The sequence below is a fragment of the Lytechinus pictus genome, chromosome 17 (assembly GCF_037042905.1).
Source record: "Lytechinus pictus isolate F3 Inbred chromosome 17, Lp3.0, whole genome shotgun sequence".
Classification (NCBI taxonomy): domain Eukaryota; kingdom Metazoa; phylum Echinodermata; class Echinoidea; order Temnopleuroida; family Toxopneustidae; genus Lytechinus; species Lytechinus pictus.
Genome location: NC_087261.1, coordinates 4,106,475 through 4,128,387, shown reverse-complemented (window position 1 = coordinate 4,128,387; position 21,913 = coordinate 4,106,475). Strand labels below are relative to the sequence as shown.

General features: G+C 35.6%; 1 protein-coding gene across 1 annotated transcript in view; it reads left to right on the top strand.

Moving 5' to 3' along the window:
• Positions 1-4,894: 4,894 nt before the first annotated feature.
• Positions 4,895-21,913, top strand: part of LOC129279944 (gamma-aminobutyric acid type B receptor subunit 1-like) — a 29,843-nt gene continuing 12,824 nt past the window's right edge. The window contains exons 1-7 of the mRNA XM_064111889.1: positions 4,895-5,636; positions 8,746-8,883; positions 9,654-9,824; positions 12,255-12,356; positions 15,280-15,345; positions 20,811-21,005; positions 21,351-21,495. Coding sequence (XP_063967959.1) covers positions 5,142-5,636; positions 8,746-8,883; positions 9,654-9,824; positions 12,255-12,356; positions 15,280-15,345; positions 20,811-21,005; positions 21,351-21,495 — 1,312 coding nt within the window. The 5' untranslated portion in view covers positions 4,895-5,141. The remainder of the gene's footprint in view (positions 5,637-8,745; positions 8,884-9,653; positions 9,825-12,254; positions 12,357-15,279; positions 15,346-20,810; positions 21,006-21,350; positions 21,496-21,913) is intronic.

Sequence of the window (21,913 nt, the reverse complement as noted above, 5' to 3'; positions counted from 1 at the left end):
GCAATTACACGGACGGATCCAGGCCAGCTTTCGCCAATAGGGGGGGGGGGGCCGAAAAATATTTTCATCAACATTTTCCTCGATTGGCTGCTATAATCTGATTTTTTTTTTTTGGGGGGGGGGGGGGTTCAGTGGGTAGTCCGAACTAAAGACTGAAGTTTTAAGTATATGTTAGTTTTTATTGTTATAAAGAAGATATCTCATGTGGTATTGATATATAATGCGAGTGCGAAGCGCGAGCTCAAATTCTTTGATATATTATGTCCTTAGACCTGAAGATTCTGAGCAGTTTTTATAATCATGAACAAAGATATGTTCAACTTAACAATACAATATTATCCAACTAAACAATGCGAGCGCGAAGCGCGAGCCGAAATTTTATTATAGTAACGTGAAAAGGGACTCAATTGTTTTTAGTGATTAATGAAGAGGATACAAGTATCACCAATTAAATAATGAGAGTGTGAAGCGCGAGCTCAAAATTATTGATATTCCGACCTGAGAACTGGACTGTCTAAGCGCGTTTTTATTAAAATAAAGAACAAGCTGTGTGTCTAAAAAACGAAGCACGAGCTTAATTTTTTGATATACTGACATGATACAGGAGTATTTTTACAAATTTTGGTAAGAATTTCCAAAGAGGATAAGTATCTCACAAATCAAACAATGCAAGCGCGCATAGCGAGCTAAAAATTTTGGTATCAATTAACAATTTGTGTAAATCAAACAAAATAATGAAAGCTTGATGTGCGAGCTAAAATATCGTGTGCAAATTGATTTCAGAACTGGATATATTAAGTGCCATTTAATCCTCTTGAATGGGATTCATTACACAGGCAATGCGAGCGCGAAGCGCCAGCGAATTTTTTATATAAAGTCTATTTTCCAATTCTTCCTGTTACCTTTCGGGGTCGGGCCGGCTGTTACGAGGCTGTGAATTACACATCATGGGTATAATACCTCTTTCTTACTTTTCTTTCTGTTTTTCATAGTTTCTATCAAGTTAAAGAGTACATTTTTCTGCAGGTTGTCAAAAAATAGGGGGGGGGGGTCGGGGCCGGCTCGGCCCCCTCCTGGATCCGCGCCTGGCAAACAATCCTTATAACACGTCCCTTTCGATCAGGCCAGAGCGTATATTAAAAATATCTGCTCACGCTGATAACGTTCGCAGTTATTATCTGTTACATAAGCATCTTGTTCAGGACCACAAACATTGCTCAAAATGTTCAATTTTCAGTACAAAATACATGAAATTCCCCCCCCCCCAAAAAAAAAAAATATACATATATATATGTGTGTGTGTGAGGGTGTGTGTGTGGTGCCCTTAGAAGTGTGTGTGTGTGTAATTATGGAAAACTCAATTGTGCCCCCCCCCCCACCTTTGAGGTGAGATTTCAGGACCCCCACTGAAAAAATCGTTCCCAGGTCCCTGTTCGTGGGGGAGCATTTGAGTAAGTTTTATTTCGTGCCTGGTGATTAAAATGAAAAAAAATACGCGTTCTCATGTAATTGTTATGACAGTACAAAAAAACTTGTTTTTAATTAAGACCTTCAAATGGGGCAATTGCTTTAAGTAGTCAGGAAAAAGAAGCAGACTATTGTACATAAAACAATATTAAAATGGTGATTAAAATGAAAAAAAAAATACGCGTTCTCATGTAATTGTTATGACAGTACAAAAAAATTGTTTTTAATTAAGACCTTCAAATGGGGCAATCACTTTAAGTAGTCAGGAAAAAGAAGCAGACTATTGTACATAAAACAATATTAAAATGGTGATTAAAATGAAGAAAAAATACACGTTCTCATGTAATTGTTATGACAGTACAAAAAAACTTGTTTTAATTAAGACCTTCAAATGGGGCAATCACTTTAAGTAGTCAGGAAAAAGAAGCAGACTATTGTACATAAAACAATATTAAAATGGTGATTGAAATGAAAAAAAAAACGCGTTCTCATGTAATTGTTATGACAGTACAAAAACAATTGTTTTATATTAAGACCTTCAAATGGCGCAATCACTTTAAGTAGTCAGGAAAAACAATATTAACTCGAAGTGCAAGGAAATATATTGGTGTATATTGACTTAAAAACGGGAGGTTTTAGTACAACATGGTTATATATCTCGTTAAACAGACAATGCGAGCACCAGGAACAATGAAGACAAAGGCCCTGAGCAAATTAAGTTTCATAAAGTTATGAAAAAAAATGTTTTTCATGTAATATAACAACATAAACATTATAATGAACAATAATCTCTTCTTTCCCACTACGTTTCTTTTGCCCCCATGCCCCCCCCCCCCCCCCCGTAGTTACGCCACTGCGCCCATTTTTAGCGTCAAAATCGCTCTGGCGAAATATATATAAGTGGAGATATTTGCTCCAGGTGAAATTCAACGGTACCCCACCTTATTTGTCGAAAACCTGTACTGTAGTCACGCAAACTGTTTACTGTCGGCAAATTTTGTCCCACACTAACATGACCAAGATAAAGTAAAAATTAATATTCACGAAAATACCAACTTGTGAAAGGCTACATGCCGTGTCGCATACATTCGTAATTCCGAAGCTTTGTTATTCCGAAGGTTCGGTTATTCCGAAGGTTCGTAATTCCGAAGGTTCGTAATTCCGAAGGTTCGTAATTCCGAAGGTTCGTATTTCCGAAGGTTCGTTAATCCGAAAACGAAATAAGGTTCGTAATTCCGAAGGTTCGTTAGTCCGAAAACGAAATGAGGTTCGTAATTCCGAAGGTTCATTAATCCGAAAGCAAAATGAGGTTCGTAATTCCGAAGGTTCGTTAGTCCGAAAACGAAATGATTAACGAACCTTATTTCGTTTTCGGACTAACGAACCTTCGGAACAACGAACCTTATTTCGTTTTCGGATTATCGAACCTTCGGAGTTACGAACCTTCGGAATAACGCCACAAATGTTCGGATTAACGAACCCTTTTTCGTTTTCGGATTAACGAACATCGAGGTACAGGCAATTTACGTGTTTCGGAATTACGAACCTTCGGAATAAAGAACCTTCGGAATTACGAAGCTTCGGAATTACGAAGTGTACCCTTTGATACAAGCATGATACAAGCCAGTGTAATAATAATAATAATAATAATACAGGTATATTTACCCAGGGAAGCCGCTTCAGTTCCGAAAACTGTTCTTCCAGCGGGCCCTGCTATTATTATTACCCCGGCTTTAGCTGGGCTACCTAGGCGCTCAAAGCATTGAAGGAATTTCTTCCTACCGGGTACACATTCATCTCACCTGGGTTGAGTGCAGCACAGTGTGGATAAATTTCTTGCTGAAGGAAATTACGCCATGGCTGGGATTCGAACCCACGACCCTCTGTTTCAAAGTCCGAAGACTAATCCACTGGGCCACAACGCTCCACGTGTAGGCCTATATAAAAAACTAAAATAACAAATTTCTAATAATTATGAAATGTGCTTAGTGAAAAACGCTTTTTGCAAATTAAATATACCATCTTTCTAATCTTATCTACTATTAGGCCTACTGGTTTTCACAAAGAAAAAAAATCCTTTTGTATTTTTTTCAATGAAATTATTACAAACCATTTAAGAACTTAAACATAACCCTACATGAATTTAGCAGACCAATTGAAGTGCTAATATACGTGACTCTCCTATGAATTCCATCACCCATTTGAACTGTATGCCTACTCACCGCTGTTTCGTCTAACTCAGTTGGTACAATCAATAGCCGTTTAGTCCATTTACCACTTGGTCTAATTGGACTAAGTGTTGATTGGGAGAAATAAATAAAATGGAAAAGAGATATTAGACCAACTATAGGTATGAGACGAAATATTAGACGAAGTGATTATTGGACCAAAATTGTATGGTTATTGAACTAAATGGTTGTTAGACGAAATGTTGATGGACGGAAAGACATTAGACTAAATGGGTGAACGAGTTGGCAATAGACGAATTGGCAATTTACTCCTACAAATCGTACCTAATTGAGAGGTAAAAAGGGCGGAACACCCTCCCAAAATAAATATTAATATTTTTTTGTTGCAATTCTTCACAAAATCTAACCAACTTATTACACCTGTTCCTTTCAATACGAATCAAAATTTTCAAAAGACCCTCGAATTAACATTAGCCATTTTGTTTCATTTACCCCTCGCATACATTCTTGAATTTTTTTTGTGTGTGTCTATGTCATTCCGAAGAATGCAGTCTTATAATACAGACCTCCTTCCTATATGCGTTATATGCCTCCCTATACTTAACTCCCACTTTACTCTTCATAACATTAATTCATACAATATTTGCAAGGGAACCATTTTCATTAAATTCGCAGGATATGAGGCCATGATCGAGAAATTGGAAGTTATCAGATCAATTAGGCCACATTGCCAATGCAATTTGACTGCCGGGATGAGTAAACATTTAGATATACAAATGCTAGAAAGTGCGAAAAGTCGCTTAGCATGCATGCATAAAGCCGACAATCGGAATTAGATAAAAATGAGACTTCGCTTTCTTAGATGTAAAAGATTACCACTTTACCGTCGAGAACGATAGTCGTCTCCTTTTTGTTTCAAAAATACAATAATATACAAAACGATTCAATCTATCTATATACCATCTCATGTTTCATCTGCGTGAGCAGAGAGAAGGGGGAAGGAGGGGGAGGGGGAGTGGGGGAGGGAGGGATCTATGTGAAATCTGTAGTAAAAATGTAGTATTTCTGTTGGGAAAATGCCATTTTAGTCCACGGTATCGCACCGTGCTGTGTTCAACCAAAAGCACGATGACAGAGAGAAGAAGAAAGAGACGAAGAATATGAGATATAGTGGAGTGATGCGAGCGGATATTCTATCGGAGCGAGGAAAGTGAAAGATATATACGATAGGCATGATAGGGAACTTATAAGGAAGCGGTGAGCCAGAGCAAACCATCTCGCATCAGACCATCATATAGATTGGACATGTATCAGATGAAGCTTTGGCTACTCTTCAATCGAGACAGTAATTGCCGATAAAGTAAATGCTGGTTTCACGTGACCACTCAATCAAGGAATACATCTATGCTTCGTCGATATATAGGATTATGATTTAAATATTCTCTGTGCTCTTCAAATCACTTTAGTTTTTTTTTTGATCCGATAATGATGTTTTCGTCAAAGTCAGGCATGATCGCGCTTCTCTTTCTAGTCACCATGACATCGGGAATGACGACGAGTAGCCAGACGACGAATGAAACGACTACCCCATCCTGGATAACACCTGAATTACCAACGTCCATCACGACGTCCTCATGGAACAAGACGCCGAACGAAGAGATATCGATGACCACGACTTCCATACCTTCGAGCTTCACGACTGAGGACACCACATGGTATAGGTCGACATCGCCCTCGAGTGAATCGACACCAATGACGTCAGCTGAGAGCACATTGTCCTCATCGCTTTCGACCCCGTCATCCGTGGATGGAAAGAGAATCCTGAATATTCTCGGCTTGTTTCCGATGACGATCAGCTTAGGGGAGGAAGTGCGAGGTGAAAGTTCGAAGTTATCAGCCGAGATCGCACTCGAGCACATCAACGAGAATGAAAACATCCTTCCCGAATACGAACTTCGTTTACATTCGCTCGACACAATGGTAAACACGATTTTATTTCTTTATCCATCAATTTATTACAATATTTGACATAATCTAAAACATCCATTCACGTGGACATGGACAAAAAGTCATGATGGGGGTGACACATTCTTTTTGCTCGTTTCTTTCATTATTTTTATTTACATAATTTTGACTATTCCTGTTGTATTGTTTCGTTATCATTTTTATGATGATGATGATGGTGATGATGATAATGACGATGATGATAATGGTTATTATTATTCTGTTATATTTTTTGTGTTTATTTTTATTATTATCATTATTTAAATCATTATATTATAAATCATCATTATCTCATCACCAGTATTATCATTAATATTCCATTATCATTATCATCTTCATTTCAATATATTTGCTATTGTTCTTATTTTATGAGTGTTGTTGGGTTTTCTGCTCTTGTATTATATTAAAACCTTTTAATTTTACATAGAAAATTAGGTTAAACATGAAACAAAACCTTGCCTTCCATACACCTTAATTTACCCGATAATATAAAAAAAGGCATGTCGATTATTGTAGAAATTTTTATTATTCAAAGATCATTGTATTTTCATGTGGTCGTTGCAAAGACTGAATAGAAGATGGTTGTCATGGCTCCATGACTACAATTACAAAATTAGACATTTTAACAAAACACACTTTCGCTGATGTGGTTTACGGTACACCATGTGGAGTGTTATAGAAACAGTGGATAGAAGAAGAAAAGAAATGAATAGGCGAGAAAGTGGAAATTTGAGAGTATAATTATCTTTCTTGAATGTAGTCCTGAAAAGGTCTGTAAACCAGAAGAGATTGATGAGTTGAAAACACCTTGAGTATAGTAGGATGGATGAGGAGATGCTGGCTTGAGTCTCTTCTGGTTTACAGTCCTATCAGGACTACATTCAAGAAAGATTACTCTACACTCAAATTTCCACTTTCTCGCCTATCCATTTCTTTTCTTCTTCTATCCACTGTTTCTATAACACTCCACATGGTGTACCGTAAACCACATCAGCGATTGTACATGCCACCATGCAAACCTTCAAACAACATCCAAAACATACTTTGCATTATACTGTTTTTTCTATGGCCTGTACCATGATATAAATAAATTGATTAATCATCTAACAGCCCTCCTCTGTTATTGAAGGTTGCCACTTTATTACCGATCACTAATAAAGCTGGAGTCGTGATCGACTGTTATTAATTGATGTAGCCTCGTGCCTCGTACATCAACTTGAGGTGATGTTTGCCTTCACAAAAGGTTGAATTTCATTAAAACCTCTAAAAATGTGCACTCTCATCGAAAAATGCATTCAGGTAGCAAATTTTTTTAAATGTTTCGAACTTAATGGAATCTGAAGAATCCTGCTTCTTTTTTATGTTTCTAATGAAAATTGAGAAATACATTCAGGTTTGAAGTTCTCCGTGATATCGAGTTGCAAAAGTAGGGTAAATGGTAAGTTAGATTTGTCTGGCAGCGTAATAATTTCCAAATAAAGTTCATGTACGAACACATTTATATTTCAGCGGTTTCAATATTGTGAAAGTGTAATAATAAATTGTACTTGAAATAAGTATTATATCCTGTCAAAGTTCAGATTACGAAGAAATTTCAGGGGGAAAATGTAACGATATCATGCAATATTGAAAATATAAAACACTTATGAAGGAATACGAATAATACCTTCTTGTATGTCATATTTTTTACATTAAAAAGCATTACATATTTGTTGTTTGTTGATTTCATTTTGTTCTTTCTTCCAACAGGACGTACAATTCAAAGTCGCAAAATGAATTTTACCAAGTTGTAACGTAAAATAAACGAGAAAACAATGATATGGGATTGAAATATAGCGCACACAATTATAATCACCACATGGAGACTTCGCTCTCATTCGTTATGTTCGTGGTTAGGCTTAAAATAATGACGTCCCCGTAAAGAAATTAAGGGGATATACAATAACTATTGAGTAAGATTAAGACTGGTGACCTAAGCCCCACGAGATTAATGACACTTTGGATCCACACAAGAACATTATTTAGTTCTTTAATGTGTTTGACTATTAAATAAACAATTCATTAAACAGAGCATACTTCAGCATGTTCAGTGAGTGAATATTCCAAAGAATCATGTATCATCTGGATCACTGTTAAAAAACCGTCAGATATACAATGGCCATGCCATGATAAATGATGACTTTCAAAGTTCTCTCTTTCAGACTACTCTTTCGGGAGTGTCGAAGCATTGTAGTCTTTATTGTTTTATATTTATCATATTATTCACCGCGATGCTTTGTTTTATCAGTCGTTAGAAATTACTGCTCACCGCAGTGTCTTATTTTGTTCAGTTGTATATTAGAAGAGCCGTCTCCATTTTGTTTTATTTTGCTTGTAGCATTCTAATCAGGTTAAGAGGGTATGAAAACATGATATGTGGATGGTTACAATGCAAATTAGATTAAACGATGGTGTAGGGGTAGAATGAGAGGAGGGAGAAGTAAAGCGAGAGAGATCGAGAGAAAGTGTGTGTATGAGGGTGTGAGAGAGGGGGTAGAGAGGGGTGTTTTTTGTGTGATAGAAGGAGAGAGGGGTAGAGGGAAAGGGGATGGTTGAGGAATATTAAAAAGAATTAGGAAACAGTTACCAATTTAGTTATTCATCTAAAGAAACAGAAAAAGGAGACAAAAAGGAGAGATGGTGTGTGTGTTATATGGTAAATCATTCTTCTTGGGTTTTTTGCGTGTGAGAGATTGTATAAAACAGCAAGATAATCACGAGAAGTGACCTGTCTTTTTATGAAAACGAACCAATGATACAGCAAAGAACAAAAAAGGCGTCAATATCTAATATTTCAAACTAATTATTATAATCGATGATACAAAGCTCCATCATTATTGGTTATGGGCTCCAAGTTTTATTATGTTTTAGCCTTTGGTTTTATCTGTGGGTGGGTGTTTCCCCCTTTTCTTTCTTTGTAAAGACAGATCATACGTAGGAGAAGATTGGTGCGGTGGATTTATTTTGGTATGCAAGACAGTGCTACAAGTGCGACTAGAATTTGATAATGATTTTCAAATGTTATTTTTATTTCATTTTTGAACAGTGTCACCCTGGTGTTGGAACCAGACTTTTGTTCGAGGAAGTGAATTCCAATACAACCTATATCATGCTTCTAGGTTCAGGCTGCTCTGAAGTAGCAAAAACTGTGTCCTTAGCAGCAGATCTATGGAACATTGTTCAGGTAAAACAAAAAATTTGATTGGTTATGCAGGAACGTTACAATGGAAAATGGTGAAGCTTACATTATGGTTTATCAATTTTTTTATACAAAGGAATCTTGATCAGTTTCATTCTTTGTCAAACATTTTTAATTAACAGTGATTATTTTGTGCCATTACATCGTACTACTTCCAACAAAATGAAGCGAGCAAGGTAGGTACTACCAGAGAGCCCTGTGGAACACCATATCCTGTGTTTATTGAAATCAAATGGAATGCTCATCATTAATGATTGATACTAAAATATTTGAGTTATTCTAACTTTCATAATAATGTGATGCCTAAGACGCCTTAGGCAACACCAGACCCTTTGAACAGATTTTCTATGTAACCATAATGATCATTGTCTTATCATATTTTTTTTTCGTTACTTGTACTTGCCCATCATGCTTTGTCCTTGTGTTTATATATTATTTTCGTTGTTTTATACTCATTTCATTTATGATTTTTTTTCTATGAAAAGCGTTGTTTTATTCATTTTCATTCACTGTTTTTATTTCTGTATTTGTTGTGTAAATCATGTATGTACACTTTGACAGGGCTCCCTTGTAAAGCAGGCCTTTTGGCTTGATTGGGACTACCCTGTCTTTTAAAGAAAACGTGAATAAATAAATAAATAAATAACCTTAAAAGGAATGTAAAAAGGAAACTCAATACTTTGAAATCTGGATAAAAAACGATAGGCAAATGCCATATTAATAATTACGATGATAATTATCATTTGTTTCCATAGGTTTCGTATTCTGCCTCTAGCCCAGCCTTGTCCAATCGTGAAGCCTACATGTCGTTTTTCCGAACGAATGTCGCTGATTCTCTCTACAATTACGCCAGATTGGCGATAATAAAGCACTATGGCTGGCAAAGAGTTGCCACCCTTCACGAGAATCAGGAAGCTTACTCCACGGTAAATATATGTATGCATACACTCCCAGAAATGACAAATCCCATTGGCGTACAGGGTGGGGGGGGGAGGCTAGGGACCATTACCCCCAAAATGTTCCATGACCAAAAATAAAAATGAGAAAAAGAAAGAAAAAAGAGAGAAAAAAGATAAAATAATATTTTAGTATATATATTGTCAAACTCTAACACAAAATGAGCAGATATAAAAAAAATGTCAAATCGTTTTACTCGCTCGCGACCTTTTAGAAAATAATTTTGCCCTACACGCCGTTTGGCCTATTCAACATTTTGGGCTCATTATACTTTAGTGGTACCTTCCGTTAGTTAAAGATAACATTTTGAAACCGAATGAGTCAAACCGATGGTATGACATTGGAAATAACGTAAACATTTTGGATTTAACTAGAGTAGATCAGGGCTCCGTCTTACAAAGAGTTACGATTGATCCGATCAACCATAACTATGGAAAGCCAGCAACGTCAACATCTAAAATGCATGCTTTTTCAAAATATTTTCTAGATGTGGTGTATACACTCATTGTTTTATTGAAAATTAGTGTCCTTCTTTTTGTTAACAAAGGACATCATGCAAACTTCCTGGAGAAAAAAATGTGACATTGTTGGATTTCCATATATAGTTTAAGATGATCAGTTCAATCTAAATTATTTTAAAGACGGGAACCCTGTCTGGATCTAATCAGTGTGACTGGTGCATAACTGGGTCCCATAAAGACTTGTTATGATAACAAATGCACAATTTCTATAGAATTTCCCCCCTTTTCCACACAACTCTTTCTTTTCATTCTTTTTCACTTCGTAAATAACAGATTAAAAGATGATAACAATAATAATAGTCATGTATTTTTATATTGTAAATAGCTCTTACTTGAATCTAATGTGCTTCACATGTTCCCACATGCTCCTCCTTGCTGCCATTGCTTCAATGTTTGTTTCTTGTTAGATATATGTAAATGTGTTTAGATGACATTGTAAATCTATGTCTTTTTATTCATGTTAATGTTTATAATGATGTTTGTTAACTATCGACCGGTGAAAGGAGAACCTTTAATAAGAACTAGTGTCCTTTTGGATATCCTTGGCCATATGTTGATGGGTCTTTTGATTTTCTTGTATTTGTAATTTCTTGTATCCGTTTTGCCAAAAATAAAGTAAAATGAATAGATTGATAGATAGATAGATAAATAAATGAATGAATGAATTAATGAATAAATAAATAAATAAATAAATAAATAAATAAATAAATAAATAAATAAATAAATAAATAAATAAATAAATAAATGAATAAATAAATGAATAAATAAATAAATAAATAAATAAAAATAAAAAAGTAAATAATAATAATAAATAAATAAATAAATAAATAAATAAATAAATAAATAAATAAATAAATAAATAAATAAATAAATAAATAAATAAATAAATAAATAAACAAATAAATAAATAAATACTCTCATCCAATCAGATAGAAAAATTTCAGTATAGCTTTAAACTGTTATTGCAGATTTGTTATATAGTAGCTAATACTATGAAATGAGGCCCCGGTGCTTTGTACACAGTCTTGCTCTTTCATTTCAATTTCTTAGAAGTCCATTCATTATATTTTCAATAACATGTCACATGGTTGTACCGATTTTTTTTATATATATAAGTCAATAATCCTTCAACCGGCTGCATGCCCTAGTTTATGGAATGTATAGCTTTCATATATCAATGGCTTTATTCTGACATGTCAGAACGGATGTTTACCCATACAAATATCAAGAAAAATTATTAATAATAAAAATGGTCGCTTCAAACATGGGTTATTAAGATATCAAATAAAGAAATGAAGAATTATTGATGATTTATCAGACTTCGGGTCATGAAAGCCTCAGAAGACCTGCACTCATCGACTGTCAATGTTAAAAGAAATTTGGTGGGATGAAGAAAAACGATTGACTGAAGAGATGGCTTGGTATATCAGTGTGAATAAATAAATAAATAAATTACTATATAAATCAATAAAGAATGAAAATTATAAGGAACTACACTAAGAAATAAAATGATTCCAAAGATTTTGTATGATTAAGACAATACCTAACAAATTTTAGTGTGGTTATTTCGGTTATGTTATTTTGCCTTTCGTTGATTAAAATGTTATGCTATCTTCATTATTTTTGTCTTCAAGTCGATATCGTGTCTTTACTTTGAAAATATTATGCTTTTATTTGCTTATCTATTCCCTTTTTAATGACTTTACAGGCAGTTAATTTATTTAGTGACTTTCTTGCTGCTAATGCTGCCATTTTAGGTCGTTTTTGTTGTTGCTTATTGTGTTTTATTATATATGTGTCATTCGAATGGCTGCCAATGCTGCCATTTAAGGTCGTTTGTTTACTTTGATGTTATTATGATTTTTCATGATTATACAGGCAGTTAATTTATTCAGTGAGCTTCTTGCCGCCAATGGTATCAATCTAACTACATCGGAAAGTTTCACAGTCGAACCCGGTGAGCAGATAGATAATCTGAAGGTAATTTCTTATCACTTCTCCAGTCGCCTACAGATGGGGGTGGGGCTTAGGGGCTTTGCGGCCAAGAAAAAAAAAAGATAAGAAAAGAAAAAGAAAGAGAAAAAAAGTGAAATATGTTGATATTTTCTGAATATTGTGTCAAAATCTATCACAAAATTAGATTTTTGTAATAAAAATGTCGAGAATTTTTTTTTGCCAGATATACCATATCTGGCTTATCACACCACTGCACTCTTCAAAATATATATTTTTAATATGATGAAATGTTAAAAACGAGCTGTTTTGCTTGCTTGGTGCCCGGACCTTTCCGCATATCATTGACAAAAAAGATGGAGGGGGAAGGGGGGGGGGGTATTTGAGTAAATCCAATCTGAATATCCATGTACTCGTTAATTTTCCCGAAGTCGATTTTTCCCTGGGATCACAAATCTGTTCGAAATGCGTTCGACATTTGGACTTAGGCAAAATTCAACTTACAGGAAGTAAATAACACTTGCTTTGCATAATCTGTTACGAAAGTATTCATTTTAGGCGATATATTTCGATTTATGGAAGGTCTGACATCCCCTGAGTCTCTTTCTCTCAATTTCTCCGTCAGTATTCTATTTTTTATAACTTCTCTTCTTGTAAATAACGGTTATGAAGGGATCGATCGACACATGGTAATTTTTTTTAATCTTCCTAGCTCGATACAATGTATATTCTAACCAACTTGAGCTTTTTTAAAGTTTCATTTTCATCAAACTCAAATTTCAATGCAAGATCATATACCTAACCCCCCCCCCCCCCCGTGATCGACACCAATGATAGAATATCTCTCAACGTATTGTCCCTTTTAGCGATTTGAATAGGTATGGCACTTAGTATGTCCAGTAATTGCTTCATCAATAGCCATACGACCTTAAACACCAATGCAACAGCTATCTCGGTGTTATCATGGTTATTGAGAAATCGTAGAAAAGTAGGGCACCAAATGAGAAGGATGGCGATGAAGGTGGCTGTCTTGGACAGTGAATTAAATTAAGTGCTCGGGAGAAAAAAAATCACTTTATTCGATAATTTTCAATTGACCTGCCACAGGCGATCAAGTTGATATTGGTATATTGGATACACTTTAATCATGTGAATTGCGTCCAAAATAAATTAGAAAGTGTTTTTTTTAACCAACGTTTGTGTGATTGTATTGACATGATTGATACTTGGATTGCCGGCTCATTCCGTTATTTTTTTACGTAAGACGAATCAATAACATTTTTTGAGAAATGAAACATGAAACGCTATGTTATCACAAGATAACAAATTAGAAGTTAAGGGGGCATTTTCCCCGTTGTTAGAATAAAACAGTCACGTCTTTGACAGTGAGGTTTAATTAATAACAGTTGTTGTCTCCATGATAACTGCTCACTTGGCATGCTTGGTAAGGCACCTTACCAAATTGAATTCTGCCCCACTCAGCGTCTTTCACATGCATCGCACTCCAATGGTTAATATGAGGTGTATACACTCTGATCAGGGGTCGTGGAACTGGGAAGGGCGGTGGGGGCTTCATCTCTCTTTTTTTTTCAATAAACGTGTACAAAGACTTAAACAAAAAAATAACCATCTCATTTTGGATTTTCTATATGGTCAGCCCTCACTTTCGAATCAGCGGCAAACTTTCAAAACCGTTCCGCCGCCCCTGCTGCTTAATGTGCAGGTGAAATGAATCCAATTGCAGATCAACTGCAAATAGTAACTCGTCATACTCAGGATTTAATTCAATCTAGACTTTAAGATTTATTTTTGAATCTCAAAATTTAAGTCAAATCTCAATAGATTTAATTCTGATTAAAGAAAAACGCACCTCAAACTCGTGGAACGATACCTTCGACAAAAGTCTTTGTCAACACGTCCATAGGAAACGATTTCAAACTCTCTGTCCTCTCCTTTCTTTTTGAGAGATTATAAAAATAATGATATTTATAAGGCGCTTTCAGAGCGCAGGTGGAATCGCTAACTAATAACTAAAGCCAAAATCAAATCTAGCAAGACTACATTGAAACAGTGTTCTCCTTCTTCGCGTCTGTTGCACGTGCGTATACCTGTACACTATCATGAATGCCATCAGACCATATCTCCTTGATCAGACCAAGGAGATATCTCATTGGCTATACTATCATCATGATCATTCGAGCATGCATTAAAAAAAATCAATATATTCGCCTTCACCTGCTCATACCTATACGCAGAGACCATGACCTCCACTGTATCTTTAAACACATAACCTTGTGATGATTTGAATCATTGTATAGATAATATTATAGATAATATTATACATGCGCACAGATGGGGGGGGGGGGGGCCTTGGGCGATCATGGAAAAAAATAAAGGAGAAAAGGAAAAACAAAGGAGAGGAAAAAGGTGAAATATGATGTGCACTTTTAAATATTTATTATGTAAAAATATATTACGTACTAAGATTTTTAAGATTTTCTCTCGCTCGCAAATTTTCCCAAATGTTGTGATCCCTGATTTTTGTTTTACTTATTACGTCACTCTTACATTATCATGGGGGTACTAAAGAAGTGGTGCTCACCAATATAGTCATATACATATATTTTTTTCAAGCATATCCCTGTAGTATAACTTCTCGAATTAAAATCGTTACATCATTTTGGCCACTGCGACTTCATTTACTCTGATAAGCTGGGCTGATTGGTCTAAGACTCTTGACTATGATGATAAAAGAGACTTTAACGTTAAGGGTTTAACACAACCCAAAGTGCCCTTAGCAAGGCATTTTGTATCGACATCGCACATTTTAAGTTTATTAGATCAATTATAATGCTACTGACTTTTTATCCTAACAATATAATTTGAAAATATTCCGGTATTAAAATCTTAACAATGATTTCATTCCTCTCCTCTTGATTAAAAAAAACAGGAAAAAGGAGCATGGATAATTTTTGGCAACTTTCAGGAAGTCATGGCAAGGAAAGTGTTTTGTGAGGTAAGTACAATCCGACTCTTCAACTTTCTCGCCCCTTCCCTCCCTCCCCCTCTCCCATCCCCTCTTTCTCTCTCTCCCTCTCCCACCCCCTCTCCCCCTCCCTACTCCCCCTTTCTCCCACTCCCTCTATCTGTGCACGCTCTCTTTGTCTCTCACTTTTTCTTCCTCTCCCTGACACTCTCTTTCTTTCAGTGTTAGCACCATTTCAACGTCTGCAATCAAATGAAAGTGTTTAAAAGTGTTTATTGGTTTAATAATAGGAGCCCAACATGTTTCGTTTTCTCTCCTCCCTTTCATGGTCGTAGGGCTTTTTTTCGGGGGAGGGGGCAACAGCCCCAACTCCATCTGCACGCCAGTCAGGCCGAACTTGATATCTGATTCACATATAGTATTCCCTGTGATCCTAACCATTTATACTAAGGTAGTCATGGTAGTGGACATGTTTAATATCATGCTATTAGACGCAAGGTAATTACCCGGATACCACCATGGTCGTGGTGAAGGAGTCACGTACGCTCATTGTCGGCACGGTAAACATTAATCAAAGGTGACAATATAGGACGGTCGAACATTTATTGCAGTAATGAAGAAGATCGTAAAGTATGTTGAACCATGCCAGAAATAATAATACATTTTCTTTTGCTTAAATCACTTTCCTCAAAAGACGAAACAGAGCAACACAGACGTGTGTAAGACTTTAAGTAATTAAGAGTAATAAGTCCATGTATATCGTGAGTTTCATCTTGTTTGACAATTCATTAGACATGTCAGATTCACTCACATTATACACACACCCACACATTAAAATGAAAAGAAATGTATCTTATTATTTGGACTCGACTCGACACGGATATTCATTTTGAATAAACTGTACATCAACTTGACAAACTAATATGGTATACAGCACACTGCTTCTCTTCCTCAACTTAAAGAAGGAAAGAAAGTGAATGGCGGCGACGACGACGGGTGAGGGAGGGGGTTGTAGCGGTTAATTCTAAAAATAAACCATTGAGAATGTAGTAAAAAATGTCCATATAGGAGCGCTTCATCACTTGCAAAGGAAAGAAAAGATAAATGATTTTTGCTACGATGAATAAGAGACGAATGAAATGGAATAAAGCAGGTTACTTTGTAACTTTCAAACAAGATTTAAGATGGATCCCCGAACGAAAAGACTTCTATATGGATATCACGATGGTAATCCTTTCATTGTGAGATGAAAACGACTGTGAATGAATAGCCCGCAGTGCCCTGGCGTCATTTTATATTTGAGATATAATATGATTTGAGATATCATATTGGAGTAGTATACCTTTTTAATCTAATTGGGAAGGCTTCTAATGCATCAATGGCATGCACATAGACCCGAAGGAATATTACTCAATCGATAATAAGCTGAAGAATCAAAGAGAAGGGCATGGCCTTATGGAATGCAAGAGGGGAATATACTATCATTTCTCTCTCCATATAATATATCTCTCACTCACACACACACATTCCCACCCTCCCTCACACACGCACAGTCATATGCAACAACACTCAATCACCCCCTCTCTCTCCCCCACCCCCACACACACACCGTCACACATTTTTTAATACACTCACCTAAACATACACTCACACGCCCACCCTCTCGCGTACGCACCCTCACCCATACTCACACACTCACGTAATAATCCTCAGGCTATATTCTCGTCAATATCTGTCGAAATTTTTTATCCATGAATTCATTCTTTGATCCTTGTGAAATCATTGTAAAATGAAGTATCTTTTGTAAAATATGTCAGATTTATGTCTTCATTCGTGTTATTTTGTTCTTCTTGAACAGCATTGTGTTTCTCGTTCTTACACATCGCTCAAATAGAATGTCCACCTCTTCTTCTCTCTATCTGTGTGGCTATCAGTCTTTCCCCCTCCCTCCGTTGAACTTTTATGTTTATATCTCCATCTATCTCTCCATCCATCCGTCTATCTATCTATCTATATATATAGCTATCTATCTGTCTATCTATCTATATCTAAGTATGTATGTATGTATGTATCTATTTATCTATCTATCTTTCTATATATCTATCTATCTATCTATCTATCTACCTATCTATCTATCTACCTATCTATCTATCTATCTATCTACATATCTATCTATCTATCTATCTATCTATCTACATATCTATCTATCTATCTATCTGTCTGTCTGTATATCTATCTATCTGTCCGGTCCGTCTATCTATCTATCTATCTATCTATCTATCTATCTATCTATCTATCTATCTATCTATCTATCTATCTATCTATCTATCTATCTATCTATCCATATATCTATCTATCTATATATCTATCTATCTATCTATCTATCTATCTATCTGTCGCATCTTGTTACGCATTTCCTTTTCCCTGTTGTTCTTACTGTTTCCGTTCCACACGTACTTATTAATTTTTTATCAACCTAATTTCATATCGCCACTCATTTATGTTTCTTGCTACTTTTGCAAGGTCGAATGGAGGTCACTCTTTATTGTGTATTGGCTGGCTGTTTTATTTATTTATTTGTTTTTATCCATATATAATATATACCTTGTTTGTATATTTGCGTTTTTTGTCAATTTATATGTCATATTTTTTACCTTGTACTAGCATTTGTAATTCAGCCTTTGGCTGCAACGAATGTTTTTTGATGTACCAATAAAGACCATTATTATTATTATTATTATCTATCTATATCTATCTATCTATCTATCTTTATATATATATATATCTATCTATCTATCTATCTATATCTAAGTATGTATGTATGTATGTATGTATGTATATATCTATCTATCTTTTTATTCATATATCTGCCTGCCCTAGCCATTTGTTAAATTTAGGGTAAATTTGCGGCTTTATGACATATTTCCCATTAAACTTTATTTTATTTCAAAATTATTGTCTATTTTGATGCTCGTGACCGTCATGACCTTGATGCCTACTTAAAGTTGAATATCCATTTTAATCCTCTTTGTATAATCACGTTCATGGTCACTATTTTCTTCATCCAATTCAAGGACATGTCCACTTCCTTTTGAATGCTTCATTATACTTTGTACTCTTTACTCTTTACTGATTGGTCGACCACTCCGGTGCAATCAGAGAGTTTTCGAAATCACGACGCGATCGTTCTCTATAACGCACCAATTCCTTTGAAAATGCAAGTCAAAACACAATGGAGAGCTGAGGGGCTTTTGTCGAAAGTTGGTGGACCGGGACAGCAGATCATCCGAAGATATGCACCGGACGAACAATTGCAAATATTTCGTTGTCTAGAATCAAGAGACGACGCTGCTGTCCGGGTCCACCAACTTTCGACAAAAGCCTCTCAGCTCTCCATTGTGATTTGACTCGCATTTTCAAAGGAATTGGTGCGTTGTAGGGAGCAGCTGCGTAGTGATCTCGAAAACTCTCTATTATCTTGTCACACAACAAAATGTATTAAACCATCCGATGGGATACCATGGGAGTTTTTGTCGGTCCCTATTCGGTATGACGGTGTGACATTAATGAGCATATATTTTATATTCAGTGCATTCGTTTTGAAATTCTTGCTTGTAAAAGGATCAGAGTCCTATCTCACTGCACTTTGAACTAGAAAATATGTCAGATTTGGTTTGCGTAGAGTCCCGGGGGTGGGGGATGGGGGCGAATATCAAACCATTTAGATATAATGTCTACGTCAGGCAAAAGAAACGAAGATGACTTGCGTTCAGACTGTAAAAATAATATGTTTAATTTCGTCTACACTTTAAGAAAAGGAATCAAAGTTTTAGTATAATTCTGTTTATATAATGAAACCTAGCTAGATTATTAAACAGATAGCTCTTATTGGAAATAATGACAATAAAATGCGGGAGAGAAGGAGAGAGAGAAAAAAAAAAAATAAAGGGAACGAGGAAAAAAAGTTATGAAGGAGACGGGAAAAAGAAGACAGGAAAATGTGTAAAAATTTCGTGCTTTAGGAATACCTTCTTTTCATTTTTGCTTCTCATGTAGAAATTGTAATGAAAATATCACATCAAAAATGGAAAAAACACACCTGTTCTTCCTTTGTCGATAGAGAATTTTATACTGCATTCCATAAACCGCCATTTATATTGGTTATAAAATAGAGTTTCTTTTACGAAGCAGCACTTCTGCAAAACAGATTGGCGCCTTTCTTTGTTTCGAGTTCATGTCAACGTCACATAAACGATATCAGACCGATCAAAGCTATTACGTTATTTCCGATAACATACGATCGGTCGGTTTGGCGTTGACTTCGCCAGTGTGACGGTGCATAATAATCTGTACAATTAGAGAATATGCAACTGAATGACACTCTCTTTAGAGCATTGCTATTAGTAAAACTCCGGAAGGAAATGAATGAATAGCCAGCAAAGCTTTTATAAAGGAGCGAGTCGGATGAAGATTTTTTTTTATCAGTGGAGGCAGTGGAGGAAAAATAATACATGCTTCATAATGAGGTAGTTATTGGACTTGAATTACATTGAAGTGAGCTGATATTATTGCGGATTTTCTTTCATGTGTCTGTTTCCCCTCATTTGAATGGTTGAATGTGAAACAAAAATATACGACCACGAAAAAAAGAGAAAAGGAAAGAAAAAGAAAGGGATCACGGTAAAATATTATATTATTTTCTGAATATTATGTCAAAATCTATCACAAACTTGGATTTTTGTATAAAAAAATGTAATTATATTTTTGTACTTGTAGAGCGATTATCGCGAATACAAAGGACTTTGGATATTCAAAATGGCTTTAGCCTAGCAATAAAATACACTCAATGTGTTTTATTCTTTTCCTTAAAATATAAAAGGATCAAACTTTTACAAATTAAAAAGCATGCGAGTAACATACTCAGTTGCATGAAATTTCGAAAATCATCTAATACATTCATTCAAGCAGTTCACTGTTACACAGAAACTAGTATAAGTAGCAGATAAATGATTTACCAGTCATAATAATAAAATGAATTAAGTCAATTAATGTTTATCATTCTTGACTCGATCTAATGTTGAAGGACCTGCGAGTTTGCCCGTTTTTTAGTTGTTAATGGAATGAAGGCAAACTATGCCTGCCGCCCCATGCCATCCGACCTTCTACTTGACACACAAAGTGTCCATTCGTATCACTGCAAAAAGAATGCACACATTTGTGATCATTTCTGTTGGTACTCTAATATGCGAAAAAGTTCGTCATTTTTTACCAACAGTGTTTGGGCAGATATTGTGACTAATAAGTAAAGAAAAAAAAAACCGACCATCTCCATGATCTATCTGTACAATTTTATCAGCGGGATATCAACGACTGTAAGAATTAAGGTTCTTCTTTTTTTTAGTGTATTCGTGACGGGAAATGAAAATGATCAAACAAATACTGTAGATACATGTTTTTTTTTCTCTTCCTCTCTTTGAACGTATATTCATTTGTAGGCGTACAAGAAGAAACTATACGGTAAAAACTATGCGTGGTTTCTGCTGGGAAAGTACAGTCTAAGATGGTGGGAGAAGGAGGATAACAGTACTACATGCACACCTGAACAGATATATACTGCGTTGGACGGTTATATACTGACGGATTCGGTTCCGATGAATCTATATCCGGATAGACCGACCATATCAGGACATGTAAGAATAATTATGTTCAAGTTCTGCCGTGTTTTAGATATTTAAATGTGAAGTCAGGTGATAAAATATTACATTCAATAAAGTTTACTTCTCTGGGCTAGCCGCACATTGTCATGATTGTAGTGTTGTCATGTTGTTGTCTATACGCATCATGAAAGAGTGTATTTTGTGGTGGGGTACACTAACCTTTGAGCACAAAATTATGATTGTGCATTCGAAAAGTCAAATGTGAATTTGGAATTATCCGAAACATTTCCAAACATGCTCAACATCACGACCATGCCTTACAGATTTTGGCTATATAACAAATTACATTCATGATTTCCCCCAAAAAATTTCTATCAGACTTCCGCGGAGATTGCCGAGGTGTTCCGAAACAGAGCCGAACAGGCTGGATTTGATGACGTGGCTGTGACGTCATATGCATCCGATGCCTATGATGCTATGTGGAGTATAGCTCTCACATTGCAGCGGGCTTCATCAGACCACGGTGATTAACAATCATTATTTGCAATTTGCTTATTCTCTAAGAATTCAAATTCACATTCATCTCATAATCATTGATAAATTTGGTGTATTAGATTGAATTTATGACTACCGAATAAATTCGTGTTCATATCCTTATATTACTCATTGAAAATTTAATAAACTAAGTTACTTAGTTTTAAATCGTTAATTAATCATTCAATTGGTAGATCCAGAATTTCATTTCTAAGACTTTAAACATAATCATTTAACATGAGTCAAATATATAGATCCCACACGCAGTGGCGTAACAGGCGGGGGGGGGGGGGACAGGGGGGCAAGCTGCCCCCCCCCCCTGGCGGAGCTCACCGGGAAAATAAAAATAAAACGGGGAAAAAAAAAAAGGGGGAAGAAAGGGAAAGGGAAAAGAAAACTAAGAAAAA